The 25,281-nt window shown below is 36.4% G+C and overlaps 1 protein-coding gene across 1 annotated transcript; it reads left to right on the plus strand.

Annotated features, from left to right (window-relative positions):
* The first annotated feature begins 18,469 nt into the window (after nucleotides 1-18,469).
* LOC105043827 (gibberellin 2-beta-dioxygenase 3) lies at nucleotides 18,470-20,181 on the plus strand. Its single transcript, XM_010921546.4, has 3 exons — nucleotides 18,470-18,959; nucleotides 19,064-19,409; nucleotides 19,751-20,181. Exons 1-3 carry the CDS (start codon nucleotides 18,559-18,561, stop codon nucleotides 19,988-19,990), a joined length of 987 nt encoding a protein of 328 aa, XP_010919848.1. The 5' UTR covers nucleotides 18,470-18,558; the 3' UTR covers nucleotides 19,991-20,181.
* The last annotated feature ends 5,100 nt before the right edge of the window (nucleotides 20,182-25,281 follow it).

Raw genomic sequence — 25,281 nt, forward strand, 5'->3', positions numbered from 1 at the left:
TTAGAGGCATTGCAGAAAACTAGCCGCTCATGCTCTCATGCAAGGTTTACAAGAGAGTAATGGATTAGCAGTGCGAGCTATCATCTCCGTCGGATCTGGATATGTTGAGGATGGTCGTGAATATAATAGACTTGATTCATATAGCCTCAATTGCAAAATATGCCAAAATGATTGTAATTTTTTATGTATCTAAAATTTGAATTTGAATTTCAAATACTATCTTTGATAGCTGGTTTAATCCATGCAATTACAAGATATGTGAACATGATTATAATTTTTAATATATTTTAAATTTGAATTTAGATTTCAAACATAATTTGATTGATGTAATCATGAGATATACTAATATAATTATTATTTTTGCTATAATTTGAATTTAAATTTTATAATCTAAACCTAAATCAATTGGATTAAACTTTTTATTTATATTTTTATATAATTATGAGTATATTATGTACAATACAATGGTGGTATATTGTGATTATTGTTATTATCCAAAAATCTTCTCTTCATTCATATTTTTCAAATTTTTTTAAAATATTTTTTTTCATAATAATCATGTTAGCATATTTTATAATTACATAAATCAAATTTATCGTTAATGATGGATATTTGAAATTCAAATTAAAATTTAAAATATATCAAAAATAATAATCATATTAGTATATCTGGATCAAATTTGTTCTAAATGACTTGTTCTTTAAAATTAAAATTTAAATTTAAAATAAATTTAAAATAATAATCATATTAATCTGCCTTGTGATCGGGGTTGATATGAATTTAGTCCCTCACTAAAAAGTTATAGGGGAGAAGGATGAAGCTTTTTTTTTTTTTTTTCTTTTTCTTTTATGTGTGGCAGCATTTTATTCACCGGTTGTACTGCTGAGCACAACCACACAAATCTGCTTCTGGTGGTGAAAAATTATTACCTAGGTAACAATTTCTCCGGCTCCCAGGTCAATTGTCGTGCATGCACGCAAGTCAAGCCAGTAGACACCATTGACAAACCGTGGTGAGGCTGGCGAGATACCTACCTTTCTGCCACCTAATTACCAGGCCATTATCATATCCTACCGGTTTAGGCCATTTGGTCCGAACAAAAATTTTTATAGAAGATATTTGATTCACGATCAAAATTAAAATTAAAATAATTTAAAATTAGAATTGAAATGATCAAATTTTTTGAGATAGTTGACTCAGGATCGAAATCGAAATCAAAATCGAAATTAGAATGAATATTTAAATCCATAAAAGATAGTAAGGATTGAGTTCTATGTAAATTGAGCCATTCCAATTTCACTCCGAAATCAAATTGAAATAAAAACTCCTCCCAACCAAACGATTGAAATGTAAGTTATCCATTTTCATTTCGATTGCAGATCCTCACTCTCTCCAACCAAGCACTCTCATAGAGTCTACCCTCTGTATCTGACCAAGTTTTTTTTTTTCTTCTCCTTTTGTAAGAATCAAGTTCTCCTCTCTAACCGTCGACCGTTATACATCCAACAAGACTGGCCCCATCGCTCTTGTTGAGTACATCGTGAACTTACAGACTTCAGAAAAATAAAAATAAACTAATTAAATATCTAAAATAATATAAATAATACATTTTTTTTTCTTTTTTATTTCATTATTCCTCTTGCCGGTTATAACACCTCTTTTGATAACATCTCTTTTGTTGGATCCGGATCCTAAGTCCTGGATGCCGGTACCTCGCAGTGCACTCACGAGAACCAACAGAGACACCCGCTCTCGTCACTGAAGGGGCCCGAGGCGTGCAGGGGATCGGGTCCGCGGAGGCAGCTCTGAGCCATGGCCCCCATCATTCTTTGGGTTAAAGGGCGCCAGTGAAACAATTCAACAATAATGCGAGTTGTTATGGTGGTGAATACCAAACAAGAAAAGGATAGACGGAAGAGAAGAGTACTTTCGACTTTGTTTTAGAGAAGTCCTTCTAGCTCTTGCCTTTCAAAGCGTAGAGCATGACAATCTTGAGAATGGGGAGAGGGAAGTGGGTGATAACATTGTAGATCCAGATGAATGCAGCTTATCCCCAACCAATGGCCTGAATTCTCCTACCAAAGCCCATGCCATACCCACCTAATAAGAAGGCATTCATGTTGTCAGTGAGGAAAAAATTAGAACAATCAGATTGTTTTCAGCCAATTGCTTATACAATCCTGAGACTCTGTGCAGATTTGCACGAGATTTTGCTAGCAGTTTACAATGTAAATAATGTCAATAGTAGAATTCGTGGAAGAAATCTGAAGTTTCGTTAGATAACATAGTTATGTGCCAGTGTGCGTGTGAGAAGACCGAGAGAGAGTTGCTGGGAAGAGACCAAGCTCATCAGCTGGGCAGTCAAGGCAGTGAACGGCCAGAGTACTCCAGGGTGCTTAACGGATGGTGACTAATGGTCATGTGGTGAGAATCATGTCATGATTCTCACTTCGTGAATTGGTCGGATTTGGTATATCAATGCAAAAATATTATCACTAACTCTTTAAGATTCATGGATAGAAAAAGAGGAAAAAAATCATATGTAATCTATCTACGAAGATTAATGAAATAAAATTAATATTTTATCAAAAATTTTACAAATACTAATTAGGTCTATTGGAATGAATTATTATTTTTTATGATACTTATTTTTCTGTCTTACATATTTATGTGAACATGTGGCAATATTGTTGCACCAATCAACCTACCAATATATAAGGAAATAAAAATTATATTAAACTAAATAAAATTTATTCGAGCTATACGAATATCATTGGCACTCATCATGACAACGTGATATCACGACAATCCAAAAGGACACAATGGTCATGACAATTAAGTAAAAAACTTTTAACTAAACTCCGACAATCATATGTGTCACACTAAGCCAAAAAAAAGCTGCCAACTCAGCAGTATTGTAGCCCTTAACCTTGATTAGATTTTCACTTAATAAGAAAAAAATCAATGAAGAGATTGCTGCATCCCGAAATCGTCTTCTCCTCTCGATACCTGTAAGGCTCTCTTCCTCTCCATTGGATTGTTATTTTTTTTAATACTAATTTTTTTTAGATCTGAAAAATCTAATATTAGAAAGATTTTTTCTAATCTAATCATGATTTTTTTAAATTTTTTTTAAAATTTTAATATATACTTTTTTAAATTTTTCTTAGTCTAACTAATTAGATTTGAAAATCATCCTTTTATACTAATTTTTCTCACGAAGATTAGATTTTGTTTTTGGTGTTACCATGATTAGAACTAATTTTTCTTATAAAGATTAGATTTGAAAATCAGCATTCTCACTCTTTGATCAAATAGATCGTATGGATTTGATCAATGCTATATTGTGTCAAAATCGACATTCATAATCATTTTAAGTCATAATAGTTAGAATTTTTTTTTATTTCAATTTTTAAATTTGATTTCAGATCTCAAAAATTTTTTATTTCTTTTTTTTTTTTAGTTTCATCATGATTAGTTCTGAAAAAAATATTCTTTCATACTAATTTTTCTCATAAAATTTTTTTTTTTTCATCCTCATCGTGATTAGATCTGATTTTTCAATCAAACAACAAAAATTATTCTTTCTGCAACACACAAGTTTTTACATCTTAGTTTTGACATGGATACATGTTAGAACTATTATTTCGGTGAAAGTTCAAATATGAAAGTGGGCGACATGAGTTATTGCATCTTTGAAATCTGGTGACTTTAAAAATTATTGTTGTTCGTTCGGACTAGAGTGAACTTGCATTTTCTTTTCTCATATGTGCTCCTGCCATGTCTTCCGGATTTGCTTTTCCCTCTTAAAAGTAGTTTCCATGAAATTTCTTAGGCGAAATCTTGATCATATTTTTTGTTTAAACTACAGCGTACAGAACATTTTTTGTCTCAAGTTCAGATATATTATTTCTAAGATCGATATTATTTGCTTTTTTGTTGTTTTTTTCCCCTCTAGAACTTCAGTATCAGAGGAACGGTCCACCTAGAGTACCTAAGAAATTTCCCCGCCATTGCCTTCTCCTATCCGCCAAGCAATCGTACCCTCCTTCGAACGTCCCATTGATTGCACGCCACGCGTACACATTTAACGGCTACTTCACTCGATGGGCCACCCACTCGCGCAATTGCCGGAATTCGAACGTCTTGGAACTTGAAGGTTTACCCTTTCCAACGGCTATTTTTCTCCATCCTGTCTCTCGTCCTTTCTTCACACTTTCCAACTTTCACCTATAAATACCTCCAAGCTCCCCACACCGCTCACCAACCCAATTCCCAACTCAGGGGCTTCAAAGAGAGAAACCCCTAGTTTCCTTTTAAGTTCCAAATTCTCCTCTTCTTCCAAAAAAATTTGCAGAGATGGAGGCTTTAACGAAGCTTTCCCTCAAAGTTCCTCTACTTATTCTGCTCCTTGTCTTGTCTGTGGTTAGTGCTCAAGATCTCGACATTGCTCCGTCTCCGGCACCAGCAATGGAGAATGGATCGGTTGTGGCAATCCCGGGATTATTTGCTCTTGTGCTTGCTTCTCTGGTTTCTCTCGTTGCTCTCTTTGCTCATTGAGGACAACTGACGATGTGTGTTGCGAGATAAATATATACTATGAGGGCGTATGCGCGGACTGTTTCTTATTGTCGAGCATTTATCCTTTTGGGGCTATATATAAATTATGCGTTGTATTTTTTGCTGCACCTTTCTCTCTCTATTCTGTTTATAAATTGATTTTTTGGTTGGTGATTACATGTTATTTATTTGTTATTTTGGTCTACATACATGGTATTTGGTGTGTGAGTCAACATATATGTCATTTTTTTTTAAAAATAAGTCATTCGTTTCTCTTCTAGCATTTATCATGGTATCGAGAAGGAAAATACCGCCAATGTACCAAAAAACTGGATTTAGCTTTTCCTCGCACTCAGATCATTTCGTACCAGTTATACTTAATCTGCTTGTGCCACATGGCAAGGGAACTTCTCGTGTCACGAAAATAGGTGCGCCCTGGATTTTACTCGATGCGTCATGGTGGATTTTCTGCTGTTCAAGAATTTGATACCGGCAATCCAAGTGCCGACAATAGTCCAAATGTAATATAATTTTAAGATTTAGGATTTTGGCCTCAGACATAGGGGCTCATAGATACTTTTTTTTCTTTCGCAGTATCTTCACGGTTCCGACAATTTGTGTTCTGGGACGAGGAGAAGTAATTTGTACAAGTAGTTGACACTAAACTTTGTTAGAGTGCATGAGTTGGCAAACCTTGTTTTGGGACTGATTCAAATGCAATTTCATAAAATTAATTGAACTTTGGTATTTTTATGAAATTTATTTTTAGCTCATTAATTTTTTAAGAAATATGTGCAGTTCTTTGTTGAGTTTTACCGCTCTTGCTCCTCCAACTCCCTCCCGCACTTTCCCCTTGGAAGGGTGAAGTGCCAAAATAATTTTTTTTTTCTGGAATTATAAAGTCCCCCTCATTTTTGCTGTATTTCTTTCTGGTTTGACATTATTTGTTAAAGGGGGAAGTAAATTCTAATTTAATGTCTTATGAGTCAGAAGTCAGTTTAGCTCTGTTGCGGTTTAATATCTTTCAGGGAGTTTTTTGCTTCAATACGTTTGCTTAATTTTCAATTTGAAGAGGGGTAAAATAAATTGATCGAACAGAACAGTAGTTTTCCAATTGAATTTTGTGAAACATAGGGACTTGTAGTTAATTTGTCCAATGCCATGGTTGAAGCAGTTTCAGCACAACTGCCTGGACTAGTGCAACGGTGCGTGTTGATACAAATTAATTTGAAGTCTTTATCGTCAAATTTATACTTAGGTTCCTACGTTTTTTTTTTTTTTTTCTTAGCATGTTCAGTCCTTTCTCCTCTTCTACGGCTCTCACCCAGACTCTATTCTCACCCCCAGTTGTAGATGTAGGGAAATGTGACAGCATGTTTTTTTTCTTTATTGGGTAGAGGTGACAGCATGTTTTTTTTTGGTAGAGGTGACAGCATGTTTACTGTTAAGTTACAGGATACATGTATGTTACCATTAGATTACAAGGGATGATATATAACATGATGAATTCACCTTTAAATAATAGAAAGTTTAGGGGATTCAAAATTCTATAAAAATTATGGATTTGGCAAATACAACTATCTTAATGAGGCTGGACTAAGTTTATCTTTATAGATATGTAGAGAACCATTGGAGTGGGTTGGCTCTGAAGTTTTTGTCTCTTTATGGAATTCAGTCTAGTTTATTATAACAGTAGAGTAATTTTTTGTACACCGTGTGCGGTATAGCAAAATTGACGCAGAGCATACCGTCCAATCACATGAAACCATAAATAATGGGATAGACATTAAATATCACTCAATTTTTTTTTCATCAAATTTTTTATGCTAAAAATATTATTCCTTCCATAGAACAAAGAATAAACAGTATTATTACTTTCTGATGCCTTATGTGATTTTCTGTGAATATATATGATATTTTAAACAATATATATGACTTTCTGTATCTTTATGACATTATGAATAATTTATATATGATCTTTTATAAATATATATGATATCCTGAATAATATATATGACTTCTTATGAATATATATGATATCCTGAATAATATATATAACTTTCTAATATCTTATATCATTTTTTGTAAATATATATGACATCCTAAATAATATATAACTTTGTGTGAATATATATAATATCCTGAATAATATATAAGAGTAGAGTAATTTTTTGTGCACTATGTGCGATATAGCAAAATTGACGTGAGGCATACCGTCCAATCACATGAAACCACGTAGTGCAATAAATAATGGGATAGACATTAAATGCCACTCAACTTTTTTTTTTGTCAAATTTTTCATGCTAAAAATATCATTCCTTCCATAGAACAAAGAATAAACAGTATTATTACTTTATGATGCCTTATGTGACTTTCTATGAACATATATGACATCTTGAACAATATATATTTATTAACAATATATATGACTTTTTGTAAATATATATCATATCCTAAATAATATATATGACTTTTTGTAAATATATATGACATCCTAAATAATATATAACTTTGTGTGAATATATATAACATCCTGAATAATATATATAACTTCTTAATACTTTATATGACTTTCTGTCAATATATATAACATCTGTTTCCTCTATGCTATATGAACCAATCAGTGGCCGCGGTGTGCTCCACATTAGTTTTGCTGCACCGCATATAGTACATAAAGAATTATTCTTATTATAATAGTTCTTTAGGATTTTTGGCCTAGTCATCTAAACAGAAGCTTATAGAATTTAAAATCGACCTTGTAGCTTGTGTTGTTTTATTTTAATATAATCAAAAAAATGCGATGCAGCATGCTGAATGCTCAAGTTGTGGTCTCTCTGGTCTCTTTTTAGAGCTCAACATTCTTACTTGAGCGAAGTTAGCTTTAGTGGTTCCGGCTATTTCTCAGACTCATTAGCTATTACAAACCATTTGGGAACTTTAGGATATTTCTCAATTGCTAGCATTACTGTATTAGTTTCATCAAACCATTTTTTGATGAAATTATATTCCACTAGGAGAATTTGCCAAGGCATTATATGCAGTTCACCACAATGTTTCTTTCAACTTGTGGCATGACAAGAAGTACAAGATGGAAATGTCTTGTTCCTTGGGGCTATCAGATAGGAGTTCGATGCACCTACACACTTGAATGAGGTAAAAAAAGAAAGAAAGAAAGAAGAAATTAGCTTCCATTTGGATTGGATTCAACAGTATCTAAGATTTACTTGGTTGATTTTTAAGTTTTAAGAAACAAATTGGATCAAATGTGATCCAAAATCCAAACAGATGATTTTTATAAATTAATTATTTAATTAATATGATAAACATTATTTATGATCGTAACAATTAAATAACGTGTGAACATTATCAACCTCCATTCCATCAACGTTACATAAATTATCATTGACAATCACATATAAATAATCATCATCAATATTATGATTTGATGATTAAATTCGAGAAAGTTTTTCAGATTTATTTTTAATCTGATCATACTCCGGTGATGAGCTGGTAAAATAATCCTAAAATTATTATCTTTGGATGGTCAAAAGCCCAAAAGCCCAAGTGCATGGAATGGAATGGGCTTACCCTGTTTGTTGTCCAATTGAACAAATATATGAATCGAGTCGAGCCCATGGATTTGCTGTCATCATATCAATATAATATTCTATGTAGACTGTCGGCAGAGCAACTTTATTTCTCAGATATCATATGTGTCATTATTTTTCTTCAGAGAAGAAATCATTGCGTGTCGTAATTTTATCATATTGCCGTTACACCATCCCTTTTCACGGAATCTGAGTAATTATCTAACCACCCACATTCTAAGCCGCGGTCCGATCCCATCCGATGTTAAGCTCGATGCGGATATCCCACGGAGATACTATTTCCCTTTTTTTTTTTTTTTCAGCAAATAAAGTTCCCAATTAGTTAGCAAAAAAAAAAAAAAAATGAAAAAGTAGTTTCCAATTAGTTTGGTAAATATTCTTCACCCTTTAGAGGTATGCATTCAGTTAAAACCAAGAAACAAAGAGAGGAAAAAAAAAATTGCAACAAAAATTGCAACATGGGTTTGTTCCAACAGTCACTCCTCTCTGTATGGCAATTGGAGATCACAAAAATTCCATCTCAAACCGTTCATCCCAAGTATACGCGTTTAGATTAATTGTAATCCAGGTGTCCTTCCTCTTCACATGTAGATTAAGTTGTGTACTTGTGTTCTCCATAAGACAACGGGCCACAGGGAATAAGGCATAATAAAACCACTTTGTCCAACCTGTTGGGCTATCTATACCTTGTTGTGGCCATTTTAAGTTGGACATCCAAGAAATTATAAAGGCAAAATATAAAGAGGAAAAATAAAAAGGAAAGGAAAATGGGGTCATCTTTGGAGGAGGGTGGCTTAATTAATTGATTGCAGATATGCGCACAAGGATTTCCTCCGCATTCACCGTCAAACATCACATATTTTCTTGCTATCAACAAATAATGTTCAAATTAAAGCAAATGAAAATCAAAAGAAAAAAATACTGGATAAAACTTCTATAAATTGACCGGTCATGAATTTATGATTGGATCGTCATTGTTTGCCACGTAAAGATAAATGGCCGTTCATGCATAAGAAAAGAAGAATGAATAAATCTTCGGGGTATTTGAATAATCATGTAATCATTTCTTTTTTTATGGATGTCTCAATATATGCATATAGTAGATGATGACGGTTCAACTATAATTTCTCTTATCGTCTGTTCGATTATAAAAATTTTATTTGAAAAAATTTATGAAACTCACAAACTCAGGCCAAATGCAACAAGCACGCGTGAACATACTATAATCATTGCAAGCACCATGTAGAATCTCTTCATATCAGGATACATTCTGCCTTTTATCTATAGACCGGTTGAACTTAATCCTCTAAGGATCTCCGTACATTCAAGGTTTGTGGTGATAAGATGTAGCTTTTAGACCAGAAGACCTGCTTCTTTTTAGACCAGAAGAGTCACTGTTTGTCATAGCTATCTTCTCCAAAGTTCCTTCGGCATTCATCTCTATCCTTAGAAAAGCTTGAGCTTTGAAGCATTAATCTTTTTCCGAGTTATGACAAGACATTGTTCCACCACAAGTGGTAGAATGACATATATTTGCGTCATTGCCAGCATTGGAAACCACAAGCTTATCAACTGTAGGTTCTGCAGCTTCCTGTCCACAGAAGTCCAGATTTTATTTGAGGTTCTTCCTTATCCTTAGCAGATACACGGGAGTAAAAGAGATGTCAATTCTTACCATATTGCATCAATTCGGTAGCAGGAAGAATATGTTGTAAATAAATTAATAATGTGAAAGCATGTAGATCTGAACAAAATGGTAGTGCAAAATATGTTACATGGTGGAAAATTTATGTAAGCATGATGCCAACAAGACTAACTGTTGCATTTTGCAAAATGATCATAGTCCTAACATGAACCTAGATCTTATTTTTTTTGTCTGTCATTTCTAGAATTATCAGAAAAGTTGCTCACGTCAAATATGAGGGAAACACCTTCTAAGTTTTGAACAAGAAACCTCCTCCCAATAGAAGTGGTGCAGCCACTGGACTGTTACACAAGTTGCATTAATTGAGATGGAGTTCTTGACATTTAGCTTTGTAGTGCCTCATTGCTCAAATGGTCATAAAAGGAATACTGATATACACAAACAGTGGAAATGGCAGTGCCGGTGCCGCAAATATATCGCCGCTGCCACATCTTCCATTGCACCGCTGCATGCTTGGTAGATCGGTTGCCGTCAAAAAAATAGACTTGGATTAATTGTATGATACATCTATGGGAATTATAGAGGTGTGCCTTCAATCCACGGCACTGGCAGTCAATGTGGAGCCGCATTTTAAACAGAAATGTGAAGCCAGCGTCGATGTAATGATGTGTGATTCATGTAGCCTTGACCTTACGGACCTTGCCATCAGAGATAGGCCCACTAAGGCCCATCAGCAGGTGGTTGTTGATAAGACGGGCATCTTATGGAGCCCGGATGCTGGTCAACTCTGTGACAATTATGAGAGTATTATTGGCAATTATTTCAGGGACAAGCAACAGATACATTGGGCCCTAGAGCCTATGTGTGGTCATGGCTGCCCATAATGCTCTAATACTGTGTAAATTGACAAATTTGACCTTCACCCTCTTGCCAGAAACGACCTTATGTGGGTTAAAAGGTTGGATTATTTGAGTGGCAGGATTGTCATCTGGGAGACAAATGACCCTGCTTTGGAAAGGAAGCAGATGACCACTTACGTGCTATCACCTTCAAAAGGACACTTGGAAATGCTGGAATGGAGGATAAAATCTTGCGGACTATTTATCGTCCGAGGCTAACATGGAGGCTAGATGTATACTGATTAAATGATCAAAAGGATGATGGGATGGGACCTGCATTGCTGGAATCCGTAGCTCGATATTTATTGGTGAGGATCTAGAATGAACAGTTAGACTGTAGCCACTTATTGGTGTCCTAATAGGAAGAGCATGATGAATTTTGGTTATTTTGTTACCGGGGCTTCCTCTTACCGGTGTGTTAAGCTTTCACTGCTTCAAATATTAGGTGTCTTTAAAATCACTGCTTTTAGCAAGTTGATTTGCTACTTTAATGACTACAACATTTTATTGTTGCTGGCCATATGTATCATGTACAAAATGCTATATTGTTGATTGGATGGCCTATTTAGGATTAAGGCTTAGGTGAGTTGAGATTTTGATCTAATGGCCAAGTATGTTAATTAAGATTAACACATTGTGACGGTAGTATATCAATAAGTGGTGGTTTGATGGCTCGGAAATCCCTTATAAACATTGAACAGAATGACTAAGACAATAAGAAACCTCGTTGATATATGTTTAACATTTATGATTTTAGACTACAATATTCTTTTATACCATGTCAAGAATCCAAACATGGAAGTGTCCCTCGAACAAGATCACATGATTTGCATGCCAAATTCATGATGTCAACTTTCCATGATTACAGCACTGGTCTGAAATCTTCTCTGCAAAATCGGGTACAGCAAGTCTGTAAACTTACCGTCAAAAGCCTGTAAAACCTGCAGTCGGTTTTAGCTTTAGCGTTGGATGGGTTCAAACTTTCTCGGCTTGATCGACTCTGTAAATATTCTCTAATTATCAATATAAGGATGGTACATCCTCCCATTTCATCAAAAAACTTTCCATGATTACCATGTCTAGTCATTTACCTGTCAATAATGCTTTTGTGAAAAAAAAATTGATTATCCACTAGCATGTCTTCTCAATTCATTGGACAGATTCCTGCTTGATAAAATATATAGTTGGTTGAACACTTCTTATCCTTAAGATTATAATGTCCGGACAACCAAGGTGAAACAAGTATCTAATTTTATCTCGTGATTTGACATATATCAAATGTGCTAGTAATCTCATAAGACTCTTTTTTTGTTGACAGCTAAGTGTGTGGATTGGTTGGGTATCGTTATTAGAGTATGCTTAGAAAGAGTAATAAGATTCGCACAGCTGAAATAGTATTTATAAAATAAAAAATTTACCATCTCATCGGAAAGTTGGTGACAATGAACCTAGTAGGGCTGGTTGAGGTATCTAGCATTCTGCATATTGCGATTTTCAAACGATTCCACGTTGTAAAACGTGTCAGACATGACTGGGATAAGAATTCTTCGTGACCCCTAGTACAGATAATAATTATGTGAAAAATAGAATGGGCCACATATATAATAGTACATTCTAATTTTTTACTTAATGCCCGTCAAAAAAAAATTAATTAAGCTTTCTTCCATCCTAGAGAAATTTCGTCCAATAAGAAAGTAAAAAAATAAAAACAAATAAAATTTTATTATTAATATTTTCATTCTTAAGTTTCATGCTTTTCGTATTTAATGGTTTCTTTTCACTTGCTCCTATTCTATTTTTGTCACTATTATTACTATACAAATTCTAGATCTCAAATTCAATTTAGAATAAATATCACCTCTGTGAATACACCAAGTATGAATACATCCTTTTCTTCCAAGTTGAGTGCATTTTTTCAATATAAAGAAGTAAGAGAATAAAGTAAAAGTTCATCTATTAGTCAATATAGATAATATAATTTTTTAAATTACAATTAGAGCATGATTATCCAACCTTTTCGTACATGCATTACATCCAATCTAGCACTAACCTACTCAGAAAATTGACCATCACCATTAAAAAACTTTAGCTAGTCATTATCAATTTGTGTACAAAATAAAGATTCTTAAGTTAATGAAATCAAACCATCCATCTCTTGTTCACGTGGACCACCAACATAAAGCTCCAAGTAGTTTTCTTAAATTAGATCGGAGGGCCTAGCCCAAGCTTCAAAGTCATCTAGCAAAAGACCTAAGCAAGCTATACAATAAAAATAATCCTTAAGACAATAATTTTGAAATTAATTGTTAAATTAAACTAAAAGGCTAAGAATCTAGTTGAAATAAATAGTGGCTTCTTGCCTAGCTATCGAGGGGGCCTCGCCTTCGAATGCCTCGTTGAGAATAATTTAGCCTTGGAATGGGTAGTTTCAAGAATTGGCCCATAATCTTTATAACTGCAACTAGCACATCAGTCATACCAAAGGATATAATAATGTACTCTTCTTCTCACTTTAATAGCTCTTCACATGTGCTGTAGCTCTCTCTCTCTACAGGACAATAGTTTGAGAGTCTACTATGGTCTGAATGGATAATGTTTTGTGTTGGTCCAAAATATGTTGGAAAAATTCCTAGTGCAAGGTTATTTTACATTGGCTCAAAATAGAGTCCTAGGCATCTATGGTCTCAGTTCAGTTTTCATAATGTTTGACCATGCTTATACATCCTTTGGCACCTTCAATTATGAAATTTATTGTAAAAGATTTGGGATCAAAAAAAAAATCATGAGATTAAGTATTCCTAACCCGTACCATTGAAAGAATGGACTGACAAAATGGATCTTAACTTCCATACAAATAATCCAGATTCGAATCACGTTGGGTATCAGATCTTTGATTAAATAAAAAATATAATCATGTCGGGATGTCCTCCTCTCAATTTTATTTTCTAAATAAAAAAATATTTCTAGCCTGCGTTACTCTCTCTCTCCGATTATTATACATAATCTTCTTCCCATCAATTATTTTAACATCTTTCGTTGATGTTTTACTACATCTTCTTTCAGGGAGGAGGCAAAAGAAAGAAGAGGCCTGCACTCAAGTGCGAGAAAAATGAAAGCAAACATATATCTACAATTTTATAATATCCATTTGTCACTCCCACCGGTATAATAGTGGTGTCCTTTCTTCATCAAGGAAACGGAGAGGAGAGGAAACAAAAAGAAAAGCTATTCTCACACGCATTGAAAGCGGCTCGCAAATTCCGTCGCTGGCCCGTCTCCATCGCACCAACAATGACAATAGTACACAAAAGCCGGCAGTTTCTTGTTCTGTGTGCCGACAGCGAACGCCAGGAATGGAAGCTAGCCACGTCGCGCCATTTCTCTTGTACTGCGATCCACGTGGCAACGTAGCCCACTGGCTACGTGTTCGTGGCCGCTTCTCTCTCTTCCCTCCAATCAGTGGCATCTGAGGGTATTGCATCGTCGGAATTAATGAGCGGGTTGGTGGGCTTGGAGATTGGGGAGTGGGGAAGACGACAGTGCTGGGTGTTTGGATGATGGGTGTAGCGGTACTTCGATTGACTACTCGCTGGATTTCCGCAAGGCCCACAGTTCTTCTACCGGATTTGGTCGCACGTGTGGGACCTCTCCTCTGAAAAAAAAAAAATGATAACAAAAATTCTATGATGAGCAAGTTCTATTTTTTTAATACGATTTGGCCTTTTTTAAATTCTCTCTTCTGACTCACTGTCCCTCCCTCTATTTAACTAATGCTTAACCATGCATTATCTTCAAAGGATAACATCACATGCATTCGTTCTAAAATAAAACCTAGATGCGTGCCATGTCATATACAATGTGCTGTTAGCCTGCCTTATGCTTTTGGTGACTTGTAGGTGCCCTTTTCGAACAAACAAGATAACACTATGTTATATAGAGTTGCTGGATGAACGCTAGTGAAATATATATAATGATACATTCATACACGTTTTGGTATGTATGGATCAATTCTGTTGGTTCCCTAAAGCAAACCAGCGTGGGACCTGCGTAGAATTGAAAGTATACTTGTGGGTAGATGCAGCATCTATCACATTATTATATAATCCCTTTGAGATGCTTCAATTTATATCGATCCATTCATTTGGCCTGACTGTATGGTTTGACAAGAGAATACTTGCTTTAGATACAAAGACAATGACAATGGTGGTGGGAACATCGAGAAAAAGTAATGAATCACAAAATAGATGAAAATATTATAAATAGAGTATGTATGCCCATATAATTTGATGTCCAGGTTTTTTTTTTTCTTTTTTTTGGTAAAGATGTCTAAGTATTTGATAGAGTGTTCTTATTCTAATAAAGTTTGCCATCAAAGTTTAAAAAAAAAAAAAGAAGGCTTCTCTCATTTTTGTTAGAAAAATATGTTTAATACTATTTAATTTTTTTCATCTTTTTCTTTTTATATATTTTCCTTTCACCTCTTTTTTTTAATCTCTTATGTGCATTAGCATGTTAATTAATCAATCCTTGCTTATCTAGCCTAAAGATGCTTTAAGTTATAAAAAAAATTCTTTGGTATTCTAGGTCCACAAGAGCATAAATTATAATTCTTAGCACATAAGATCATCATAATTTTTAGTTTGATGATAATATTTTAACCACGAGTTTCTCTTTTCTTATGATTTAAAATTATCATCAAAGCATAAACATTATTTTAGTAGCCTAATACTTATGTACATATTTATTTTCTTAATATTAATGACATTGTTACAAAGTCTATTATCCTTATCAACTATAAAGAAATTGTTGATGAGCTTAAATGCATGTATCATTTATTGTCTATTATAATTTAAAAATATATAAAAAGATAATGATATTTATGATGAGCCAATTTTTTTTATTTGATTAAGATTGATGAGTTAATTTTTAGTTGGAAAGTAGAACCCACACTATTAAATTAGACGTACGATTCGAAATTTAGGTAAGCCTTTTCTTGATTGAGGAAACCGCATTGATTTGTGATAAATGCACCGTCATACTCACATTAAATGTTGACGAGACCTCATGGGCGCTCAAATATGGCACCTTATCATATAGAGGCCACGATGCCACCATGATGGTTAGCATGACTTGATGATGTATCATCCCTTCGCTGACCAGCCAAGTAAAATAGACCTCATCTTTAATTGCACCAGTGGTTAATTATTGGTGGTCATTTTTACAAAAGAGTAAAACCACCCACTCATATAAAATTATCCAGCCATATGGAGCTACCCTCCCCCCCCCCCCCCCCCTCTCTCTCTCTCTCTCTCTCTCTCTCTCTCTATATATATATATATATATATATATATATATATATATATATATATATATATATATATATATATATGTGTGTGTGTGTTATACAGTAACCTCTCATGTAGTATAATTCATATGGTTTGAATTGTAATTTTTGTGCCGAAAAATGATCCTTTCGCAATATTGAGCATTGGATTACATCCTGCATAAATTTTAAAATATTTAAAATTTATTTATTTATTTATTTAATTGTATGATTTTTGAAGTAATATTTGCACAAAAAAAAAAAAATCTTTTTTTTCGCATTGGAGATATGCACCCCCTGTTCTATTCATATTGGGCATGGATCATCTAAGTTGTAACCTTCTATGCTTCACATTCAACACTTTTTGAATTTTGCGTTCATCACAAGCCTAGGAGACGAGACCACGTGCATTCTCTATTGCACGTGCCAAAAAAAGGAAGCTTCCCCCCGGATAGGATCAGGCACGACCTACCCAGCATGTGGAGCCCGGAAAGGATCCCGGGTCAAACAGGAATAACTCGTCTCCCTTCTTTATTGACCCATGCCTTCTACAATAACACTTTTGATGCTGACTTCTGATGACCGTAAAAAGGCATTTCAAATATATATATAAGAAATTTGGAAACACGAGGAGTTTTGAAGGAATAAATCTAGTCCTGCCTCCTACCTTCTTTTTATATTAGTGATTCTTTTATTACCCAATAATATAATATATTAAAGATCATGTCATTTCTGGTCAGCCCCATTTTAAGTTTATATGATTGTGCCACACAACAAAATCAGTTCAGGGCCAATTATTAGCTGCCAAGTAAGCAAGGACTGGCGTCAAAAAAATGGTTCTGCTTAGGTGGTGGTGATGTATTGGAGATTTAGGTGTTTGGGTGTATGCTGGTACACCTGAACACCCTGGTGGTACAGGGGTCCACTGAAGACCATGGTAGATGTTGCGTCTTATAGTCTCCGTAAAAGAAAGCACAGGCAGCGCAATAACGCACCGGAATTCCAAGTGGTAGACCAGGGCATGAATTATGAAGGCCACCTCACATGTTATTATAATAACCACAATTCCATTAGAGCTAAATGAGTATACCATTGTTCTGGGCTTAAATAGCCAAGGTTATTCTTGCCATCCGCTTTAACGTGACAATGACCTGTTCTTACGCTCTAGAAGGTGAAAGGAATCTTGTACTAGATCCACCACCCATGGTAGGAAATTGCGTGAAGCTACGATGTACTAATGTGCTCAGATGGTCATCCATATAGGAGGAAAATAAACTAATGGCAGGAAATATTAGAAAAGTTACATCAGTTATTCTTATTCCCTTGTTTATAGTCATTGCTTGTAGTTAGGAGAAACATCGAATTACTTCCTTCTATAGAGATTCAATCTCTCCTTTCTTTCCTTCTGCGGTATCTTACAAATTGCTAGAAACTTTGGCTTCAAAGGTGAAACCTGACTAGCCCAAAGATTCAATTTGGGTGCAGCAAAATTCAGTTCTTATTATATTTAGTTAAAAGATCCAATTAGACACCAACATGAGCACTTGTACTAGAAATAGCAAGACTTCACCAAATTATCATGTGCTAATCTATTTTTTATTTTAGGCGGCGAGCTTTATCATATCAGAAGAAAGCCATCCCTAAGTTATGTAGCTTGTAGTCAAAGATGTATTTGGTTTATAATTAGAATTGGAATTAGAATGAAAATTGGAATAGCCATATATCTCTTAGCGTATTTGATTCGTAAGCGAAATCAAAACGAAATTTAAATATGAAAAAAAAGTAGAGATTAGATTTGGAGATATTAGAACATCTTCATTTTTTTATGAAATCGATCAAACTCTTTCTAGCCAATCATGTCCTCAATGAAAAACTATATGCGCCCTTATTTCTATTTGAAGAGAGGGTAAAATAAAAATTTCATATTCTAAACCACCGCACTCCTCAAATGAATCGGATCTCACTTTAGTTTTGAGATAAAACTTCTATAATCAGATCGATCATGAAAAAAATTATGATTGTACATGCTTCGAAAATATCTATTAAGAAATAAATTACCGCACGTATGTAAGCATGCGTTTATGCACTCACGTTCAAATATTAAGAAAAGAAGAATGGATAAATCTTAGAGATATTTGAACAGTTTAGATAAATATCATATAATTTTTTTTTTATAAATATTTTAATATATACACGTGATAGATGATAATTTTTTTTTATGATCGTTCGATTATAAAAATTTTATCTCTGATTTTAAACTTGGATGATAATTGGGAAGTGAATTAACACTCGCAGAGGAAATTAAATACAGAAACGATCAATAGTTAATTCGCCCACTGGATTGCCGTAGGCTACTTCTATCCCTGTCCCATGCAACCTCTGCCTTTAGCCTTTCAATTAATATATATATAGCCCACGAAGCCCCCTTGTCATGCATCTCCTTGGAAGCCCTCCTCTCCTCCCCCTTTGATCAACTAATTCCATTCCCAAAAGTCCTCTGTTCTGCTTTCTTTTCCCTAAGCCATGGTGGTTGTAGCCAACCCACTAGACCAAATATCCCTTGTCAGGCCTCCAAAGCCTGGCGCTTACTTCTCCGGCGTCCCCGTCATCAACCTTGGGGAGCCGGGCTCGGCAGCAGCCATCGTCAAGGCCTGCCAAGACTTTGGCTTCTTCAAAGTCATCAACCATGGGATTCCCATTGATCTCATGGTAGACTTGGAGAAGGAGGCTGTCAAATTCTTCTCCCTCCCTCAGGTGGAGAAGGAGAGGTCTGGTCCTCCCAACCCATTTGGTTATGGGAACAAGAGGATCGGGCCTAATGGCGATGTCGGCTGGGTGGAGTACCTCCTTTTTGGCGTCACCTCCAAGCCCTTCTCTTACACATCAATGGCCTTTCTTCGAGAACCATCGGCAAGCTCGTTCCGGTGAGAACGATGAGATGATTCAGTATTTTGTCCTTGCAGCTCTGTTCTTCTTTGCTCGCTTTATCTCTGATCATTGTTTTGTATTGCTCTTCTGTTGGTTGCAGCTCTGCTTTGAATGAATACATATCAGCAGTGAGGAAGCTGGCTTCTGAGGTACTGGAGTTGATGGCTGAAGAGCTGAAGATTGAACCAAGGAATGCATTCAGTAAGCTTGTGATAGATGAAAAGAGTGATGAAATATTTAGGCTTAATCATTACCCTCCTTGCCCTCTCCTTCAAGGGCTCAGCTGCAGCTTGACTGGGTTTGGGGAGCACACCGATCCACAGATCATCTCAATCTTGAGATCCAACGACACCCAAGGGCTTCAGATTGCCCTGAGGGATGGGAGCTGGGTCTCAGTCCCTCCAGACCAGGAGTCCTTCTTCATCAATGTCGGCGATTCCCTGCAGGTAAGTTTCCCATTCCAATCTTCCGCTTATCTTTGCATGCCTGGCTTAAACAAACAAGACGCTTGAAAGAGAACTAACATATCATGTTAGGAAAAAAAAAAAAATAAAAGAGACAAAGAAAACATGTTGTCTCTGTTTGAAAGCTACTCTGTTTCAAAGCTTCTGGTGTCTTTGGCAACTGGAATCAACTAAAGGAGAAAACATCTTATTTTTTAAATTTTACAATTCATAAGGTGGTTTAGAACAGTGATTCGTTATAATTTTAGTTCCTTACAGTCCTCCTACTTGAGGTTTTGTACATGTATGTCTGATGGTTTTTTGGGCGGTGGTGGTGTTCACAGGTTATGACAAATGGGAGGTTCAAGAGTGTGAAGCACAGAGTTCTGGCCAACGGTATGAAATCCAGGGTATCTATGATATACTTTGGAGGGCCACCCCAAACAGAGAAGATAGCACCCTTGACGCAGCTGATGGGGGAGGGGGAGCAGAGCCTCTACAGGGAGTTCACATGGGGCGAGTACAAGAAGGCTGCCTATAAATCAAGGCTGGCTGACAACAGGCTTGGCCAGTTTGAGAAGTAGTGGTGGGTGGGTTACGGAGAGGTCATTGGTGACATCTTTTGATGCTTTGCTGGCTTTCCTCTTTTGGGCTGTTAGCATGGTCAAGAACAGGCTGGCAGGGTCACCCAAGCAAGTGTTAACCAAAGATAGAAAACGGAAAAGGTTTTTCGTTTCTTGCTCCTTTTGTTTGAATGACCCCTTCTTTTCGTTTCCTCGTGCTCTCCCCTCATCCTTTCATACGAAGTCTTGTATGTGAAGCGCCTTTTCCCTTTCCAATAGATATGGTTTGTTAAGAAAAGAAGTTCAAGCTCCATGGTAGCTTCCAAAAGCACTGCTGTTTCTCGGCCTTTTGCATTTGTTTGCTTGAGCTTGATGGACATTGGAGCTATAGTTTGGTACGGTGGGGACCGTTGTCACAAGTTTAGTTGGTAGCAAAGGTTCAGCTTCCGAAATCGAGCAGAGATCTCGGCAAAAGCTTTTTTTTTTTTTCTGAGAAAAAAAGTTCAAATAAGATTGTTTTTGGTGGTAAATAATTAGATGATAAATGCATCCATAGGAATCAGAAGATAAAATACTAAAGAACTGAATCTCGATTTAGTTGAGAAAAACTATAAAATATATTCTATACAATTTGCCACATAAGAAGCCATTCAATTAATAACAATATTAGCCTTTCTGCAAACAGATGCAAGTTGAAAAGATAGCAATTTATGCATCATTTTTCTATACTTTTGCGGAAGTTGGAGAAGATTTTCATCAATACGAGGTCGGATCAAAGAGCCATCTGATAATTGTCACGTGCAAGTACAAGTAATACTGAGTTGCTGATACATTTCACAAGTATGGAAGCCGTACATCGCAAGGAGAACTAGAAATATTACCATCATGCACATGGAATCGCCCACACCCGGGAACAAGTGGGCCATAAGAAGAGCAATCAGATTAATAGGGTCGTTGCGGGTCAAAGTTGGAAGTTAAAACGATGCGGACGAAACTACGAATGTTCATAAACGCACTATCACAGGACTTCCTCCAGATCGTTGGCATTAACCTCTGAGGAGCTGTTTTCGGTACAGTGAATCAATCCTATGTCCGAGGGCCCTTGGCCCATGCCTTTGTACATTGCCAGCCTTCAAGACAAGTTCTTTGTATAAGGTCCGACTCCGAACTTTTTTAACCTTCTTTTACGTCCGGGACTGACTCCCTTCTGCAGCAGCTCTTATAAGGTTTCTCCTTCGCAACTTGGATTCAACTTTTCTCATTTTCAGAATATTTAACCATATCATCATTTATAAAAAAATTTCAGCCATTCAAACAGGGAAGAGAAGAGATGTAAATGTTCGACCTAATTAGTTCCATCATCCATCCTAGAGTGATGGACAGATTGACAGGTGATGGAACCGGACCTCTCCAGTACTGAAAGAGGATCAAAACCCGTGAACTAGAATTTTTTTTTTTCTGTGAATTGCAGCTGGTTGTCAGTCTATCTATCAAATTACCCACGGAAATATCTTTATAATGAGAATTTAGACAAGAAGGATGTATAGATTAGATTAATGAAGCAAGCATAGAAACGGCTAGATTCAGTTCATGCGACATGGCAACATGATGTCACCACCTATTGGCTTCTTTCTTTTTCTCCACTAGGCCTTACTTCTAGCCACTCAGCGGTTGGATGCTTTGAATGCTCAGCCCTAACTATTCCAAATAGAAACCACATATTCTGATAGGAGAAATCTTGGATCATGCATTGCCATGTGTCTCGTAGTGTGACATAGAAATGAGATTATCGGAAAAAATATTCGTTGGAATGGTGATACCATGTCATATTTGCAACAAACTAATGAGAAATCGGAAATCAATGAAATATGGGAGGATAGTGTGGGTATCATTCATGGAAATCAATAAAATATACTAGAATCGGTGAAATATAAAGTTTCTTATTGATTTGCGACATATATGACATGGTATCACTGTTACAATGAATATTTTTTTAGATTTATGCTCATGTAAAATTGAGGTATTCCTATAATCAATCGTAACACAGAAATAGACAAATGAAACTATTCCTTTGCAGAGCCAAGCCAACTGATACTTCTATCACTATGATCACACATATGTACATGCACATATAAACAAACAAATGCACAAGTTGTCAAGCTTAGTAGCTGATAATAATTTTGCAGCTCTCTAGAAGTGACAGCGTAGATCTACCCCGAGTGTAATGAGCAAACATGCACAGGATCCATGCAGCCCTCATGACGTGAAATCTTTCTTGTGAGGTTACATCCGTTTGCGCATCCAACTGTTTGTTGTGCGGCTATTACAGCTAATTAACGCCCCACCAGACAGGGACGCAGCAATAAGGTTGCTACAAAGAAATATCCACCGGACCAGCTAAGAGATGCGAGGTCTCCTCTCCAATTGCCAACATCATGAGACTGGACATCACCCACGTTAAGAGTCCATGTCCATCACTCCATGGTCAACTCAAGCTTCTACCCAAGAGATCATTTTTCCCTCCTTATAGGGTGGCCACAACTCTATTGGTAACTTTCTATTCCTTGGCTCCAGGGCTTTGTGACCACTCCGTGGAAAGTTGAAAAGAGAGGTCCTGGGCGTCGGAACGGACTCGCCACCAGCTGCAATAACGTAAGCCACAACTGTTCACAGGGTGGAGTTCCGGACACGCCTATCATATGGACCATGAGGAGACCCAACCCTGTGACTGTGGTGAATCTAGCTAGGCGCGGTCTCTGTCCTAGAGAAGCCTTTTGGGTCCTCTTTTGGGGACATTTGGTCTATTGGGACTTGACCCGTCCCTTGAGCCTAGCCTCCTCATGAAGTGGTCGGTGCATGCCTAATTAATGCCTATGCTGGATTGCCAATGGTTCGTGGATGAACAGCTTGCGTATTGGGAGAGTGGTCCCCACTTACTTCTAATGCCCAATGTGGGCCCATGGGGAAGGATAGGGTTCGTGTTGCACCGCCAATGGCTCGAGGATGAATAGCATGCACATTTGGATCTCAATTAAAGACTCAAAATTCTCTCTTACATTTGTCTGTACAGATCTCGCAGCACCAGTTATGTGATCCAATAATATATATTGCGAAAAAAGAAAAATTATTATTTATATAAAAGATACAGTCTGGTATCCCATGCATGTGAGCTAGGTGTAGAGCCAGGATTAGGGCCATACCTCTTGTACGAAAAAAGAATTTACCTTTTTTCATTCGAATCCATCGTGGGTTCACCTATCAGCTTACTTCAAACTCCATCCATTTGTATAGATCTTAAAGTAATTAGTGAGGGATCCAATGATGAATTTGTATGGAGTCGTTGCATGCTGACGATGACCCCACATGCAGTTGCCTGTTTGACACATCTGCATGGAGTCATCTGTATCCAGAGTAAGGATCACATGTGCTCTCGAGATTGATTAGGTCATCTATTGGTAGGATGGTTGTTCGACTATGAATTCATGCTAGCAGGATACATGGCAGCATGAGCTTGTTGGGGTTTGCCACCATGAATCACGCATCCAAAGACATGCGTTGGTTATACGTTTTACTTAAAAAAATGAAAGAAAAAATAAAAATAAAAATAAAAAAACAAAGAGGACGTGCGTTGGTTGCATAGATGACATGTATTGTTCTGCTTTAAGGACCTCATGAGCTTCCCATGCACGATTACGTAATTGAAGGCCTCACATGACATGTAATGCATATTTAGAAGTGCGGTCCCTAGCTACTTGTCTGGTTCTTGTTCTTGGTTGACCATCTGGGTTAGACACGTCTAAATTGACCTAACTCGACTCAATCGGTTTGCCAGAGGCTGAGTTTGCACCCAAAGCTAAGTATTTATGGAGCACATTCGGTTTTTCTATGGTTAGATGCATATTGCTTTGTTTAGTAATATGAGGGAGATTGTGGTGCGCCTAATGCTACTTATTCACTTATGATTTTATACAATGTTGATGTGGCTCGGTTGGTGTTACCACATCAATGAACGTGCTGATCATGATGCAAGTTAATATATTAGTGATGAATCACTTTTTGTTCTCTCATAAAGTTTTTCCACCATCAAAACTAGCTTTATCACACACACACTTTCTCTCTCTCTCTCTCTCAGTCAAAAGAAGAGTAATGTGCATTAGCAACATTAACCACCAAATTTATTGAGCTTAAGAACAAATATACTAGAGTTGCAATAAATACAAGAGTTTGAAAAAATGTACACAGGAAACCCATAAAAAGAAGAATCTAAAAGAAGTATGTGGTGCCCTTGCAAAGGGCTTAGACAAAAGACTCAAGCAGAGTATTCAGAACTTTCAGCAGCCAAAAATTTGCAGATTGGAATCATTAAGACTCCTTTTTTCGTTTTTTAAACTAGGACACGGGAGAAAAACTAGTTGAGTTGCATGAGGATGGGATTCAGAATCTATATTTTTAGTATTGACCTCCTATGGCTTTACTAACTACATGCACTAGTTGGCACCCTCAATTATATTTGACTTAATTGGGTGTCACTTAATTCTATAATCGATATCCTCAAAAAAAATCCATACTTGGGGCCCATTGTTAGCTATTTCAACTAATATCGTTCTAGACATCTCAACTTGCGCCCCCCTTTTTTTGTGTGGCAAGGAAAGTAGTGCGCCTTTCAAAAAGAAAGTTGCGTTGCCCTGTATAGCAAGCTCCTCATCATTAGAGCCACAGTACATCGAATCTAGAACAATTGGAAGTACAAGCTTAGGTGTGAAAATTAGTTGCCATCAGCGTCTAAAAGGAGGCCTCTTCCTTGTGGCACTTCGCCGTTGAATTAAAAGCAGAGTTCAGTCAAAGCAGTCCTTTTTGAAGCGCTAGTGAATGGAGCAGTGGACACTAAGTGAGGTCCTCGTTGAGATAGGGATTAAAGGAAGACATCCAAAACCCCCAGTTTTCTTTTGACTTGAGAGGAAAAAATAATTCCCCATTTGTGACAGTATTCCCTCATAAACCATGAGGAGAACCTTCAGAGGTGTCATTCTCACCTTTAAAAGGGCAGAAAGATACCATGCTTCTTTGACTTTGAAAGCAACAAGTAGACAGAATCAAGCAATGGTTGAGAGACAACACAACCTATCCTTCTCTCACTCTTTCCATCCTTCCATGCGTGCGGGTTTAGGAAACTAGTCGCTGTATGTAGTACTGTAGCCCCACAGTTGCGGTTATAAAGGTTCTTGAATTCAATGAAGGCAGCAAGGGGTCTTGAGTTGTATTTGTAGTGCCCATTGCTTTCGGAATATGCTTGGATTTCAACTTCCAAGTCT

Source organism: Elaeis guineensis, chromosome 2 (assembly GCF_000442705.2).
Source record: "Elaeis guineensis isolate ETL-2024a chromosome 2, EG11, whole genome shotgun sequence".
NCBI classification, from domain to species: domain Eukaryota; kingdom Viridiplantae; phylum Streptophyta; class Magnoliopsida; order Arecales; family Arecaceae; genus Elaeis; species Elaeis guineensis.

Excerpts from the sequence above, each read along its gene's own strand:
- LOC105043827 (XM_010921546.4), top strand. The coding sequence starts at position 18,559 with ATGGTGGTTGTAGCCAACCCACTAGACCAAATATCCCTTGTCAGGCCT. Across the intron at positions 18,960-19,063 it reads CCATCGGCAAGCTCGTTCCG|CTCTGCTTTGAATGAATACA; the intron begins GTGAGAACGATG and ends TGTTGGTTGCAG. Across the intron at positions 19,410-19,750 it reads ATGTCGGCGATTCCCTGCAG|GTTATGACAAATGGGAGGTT; the intron begins GTAAGTTTCCCA and ends TGGTGTTCACAG.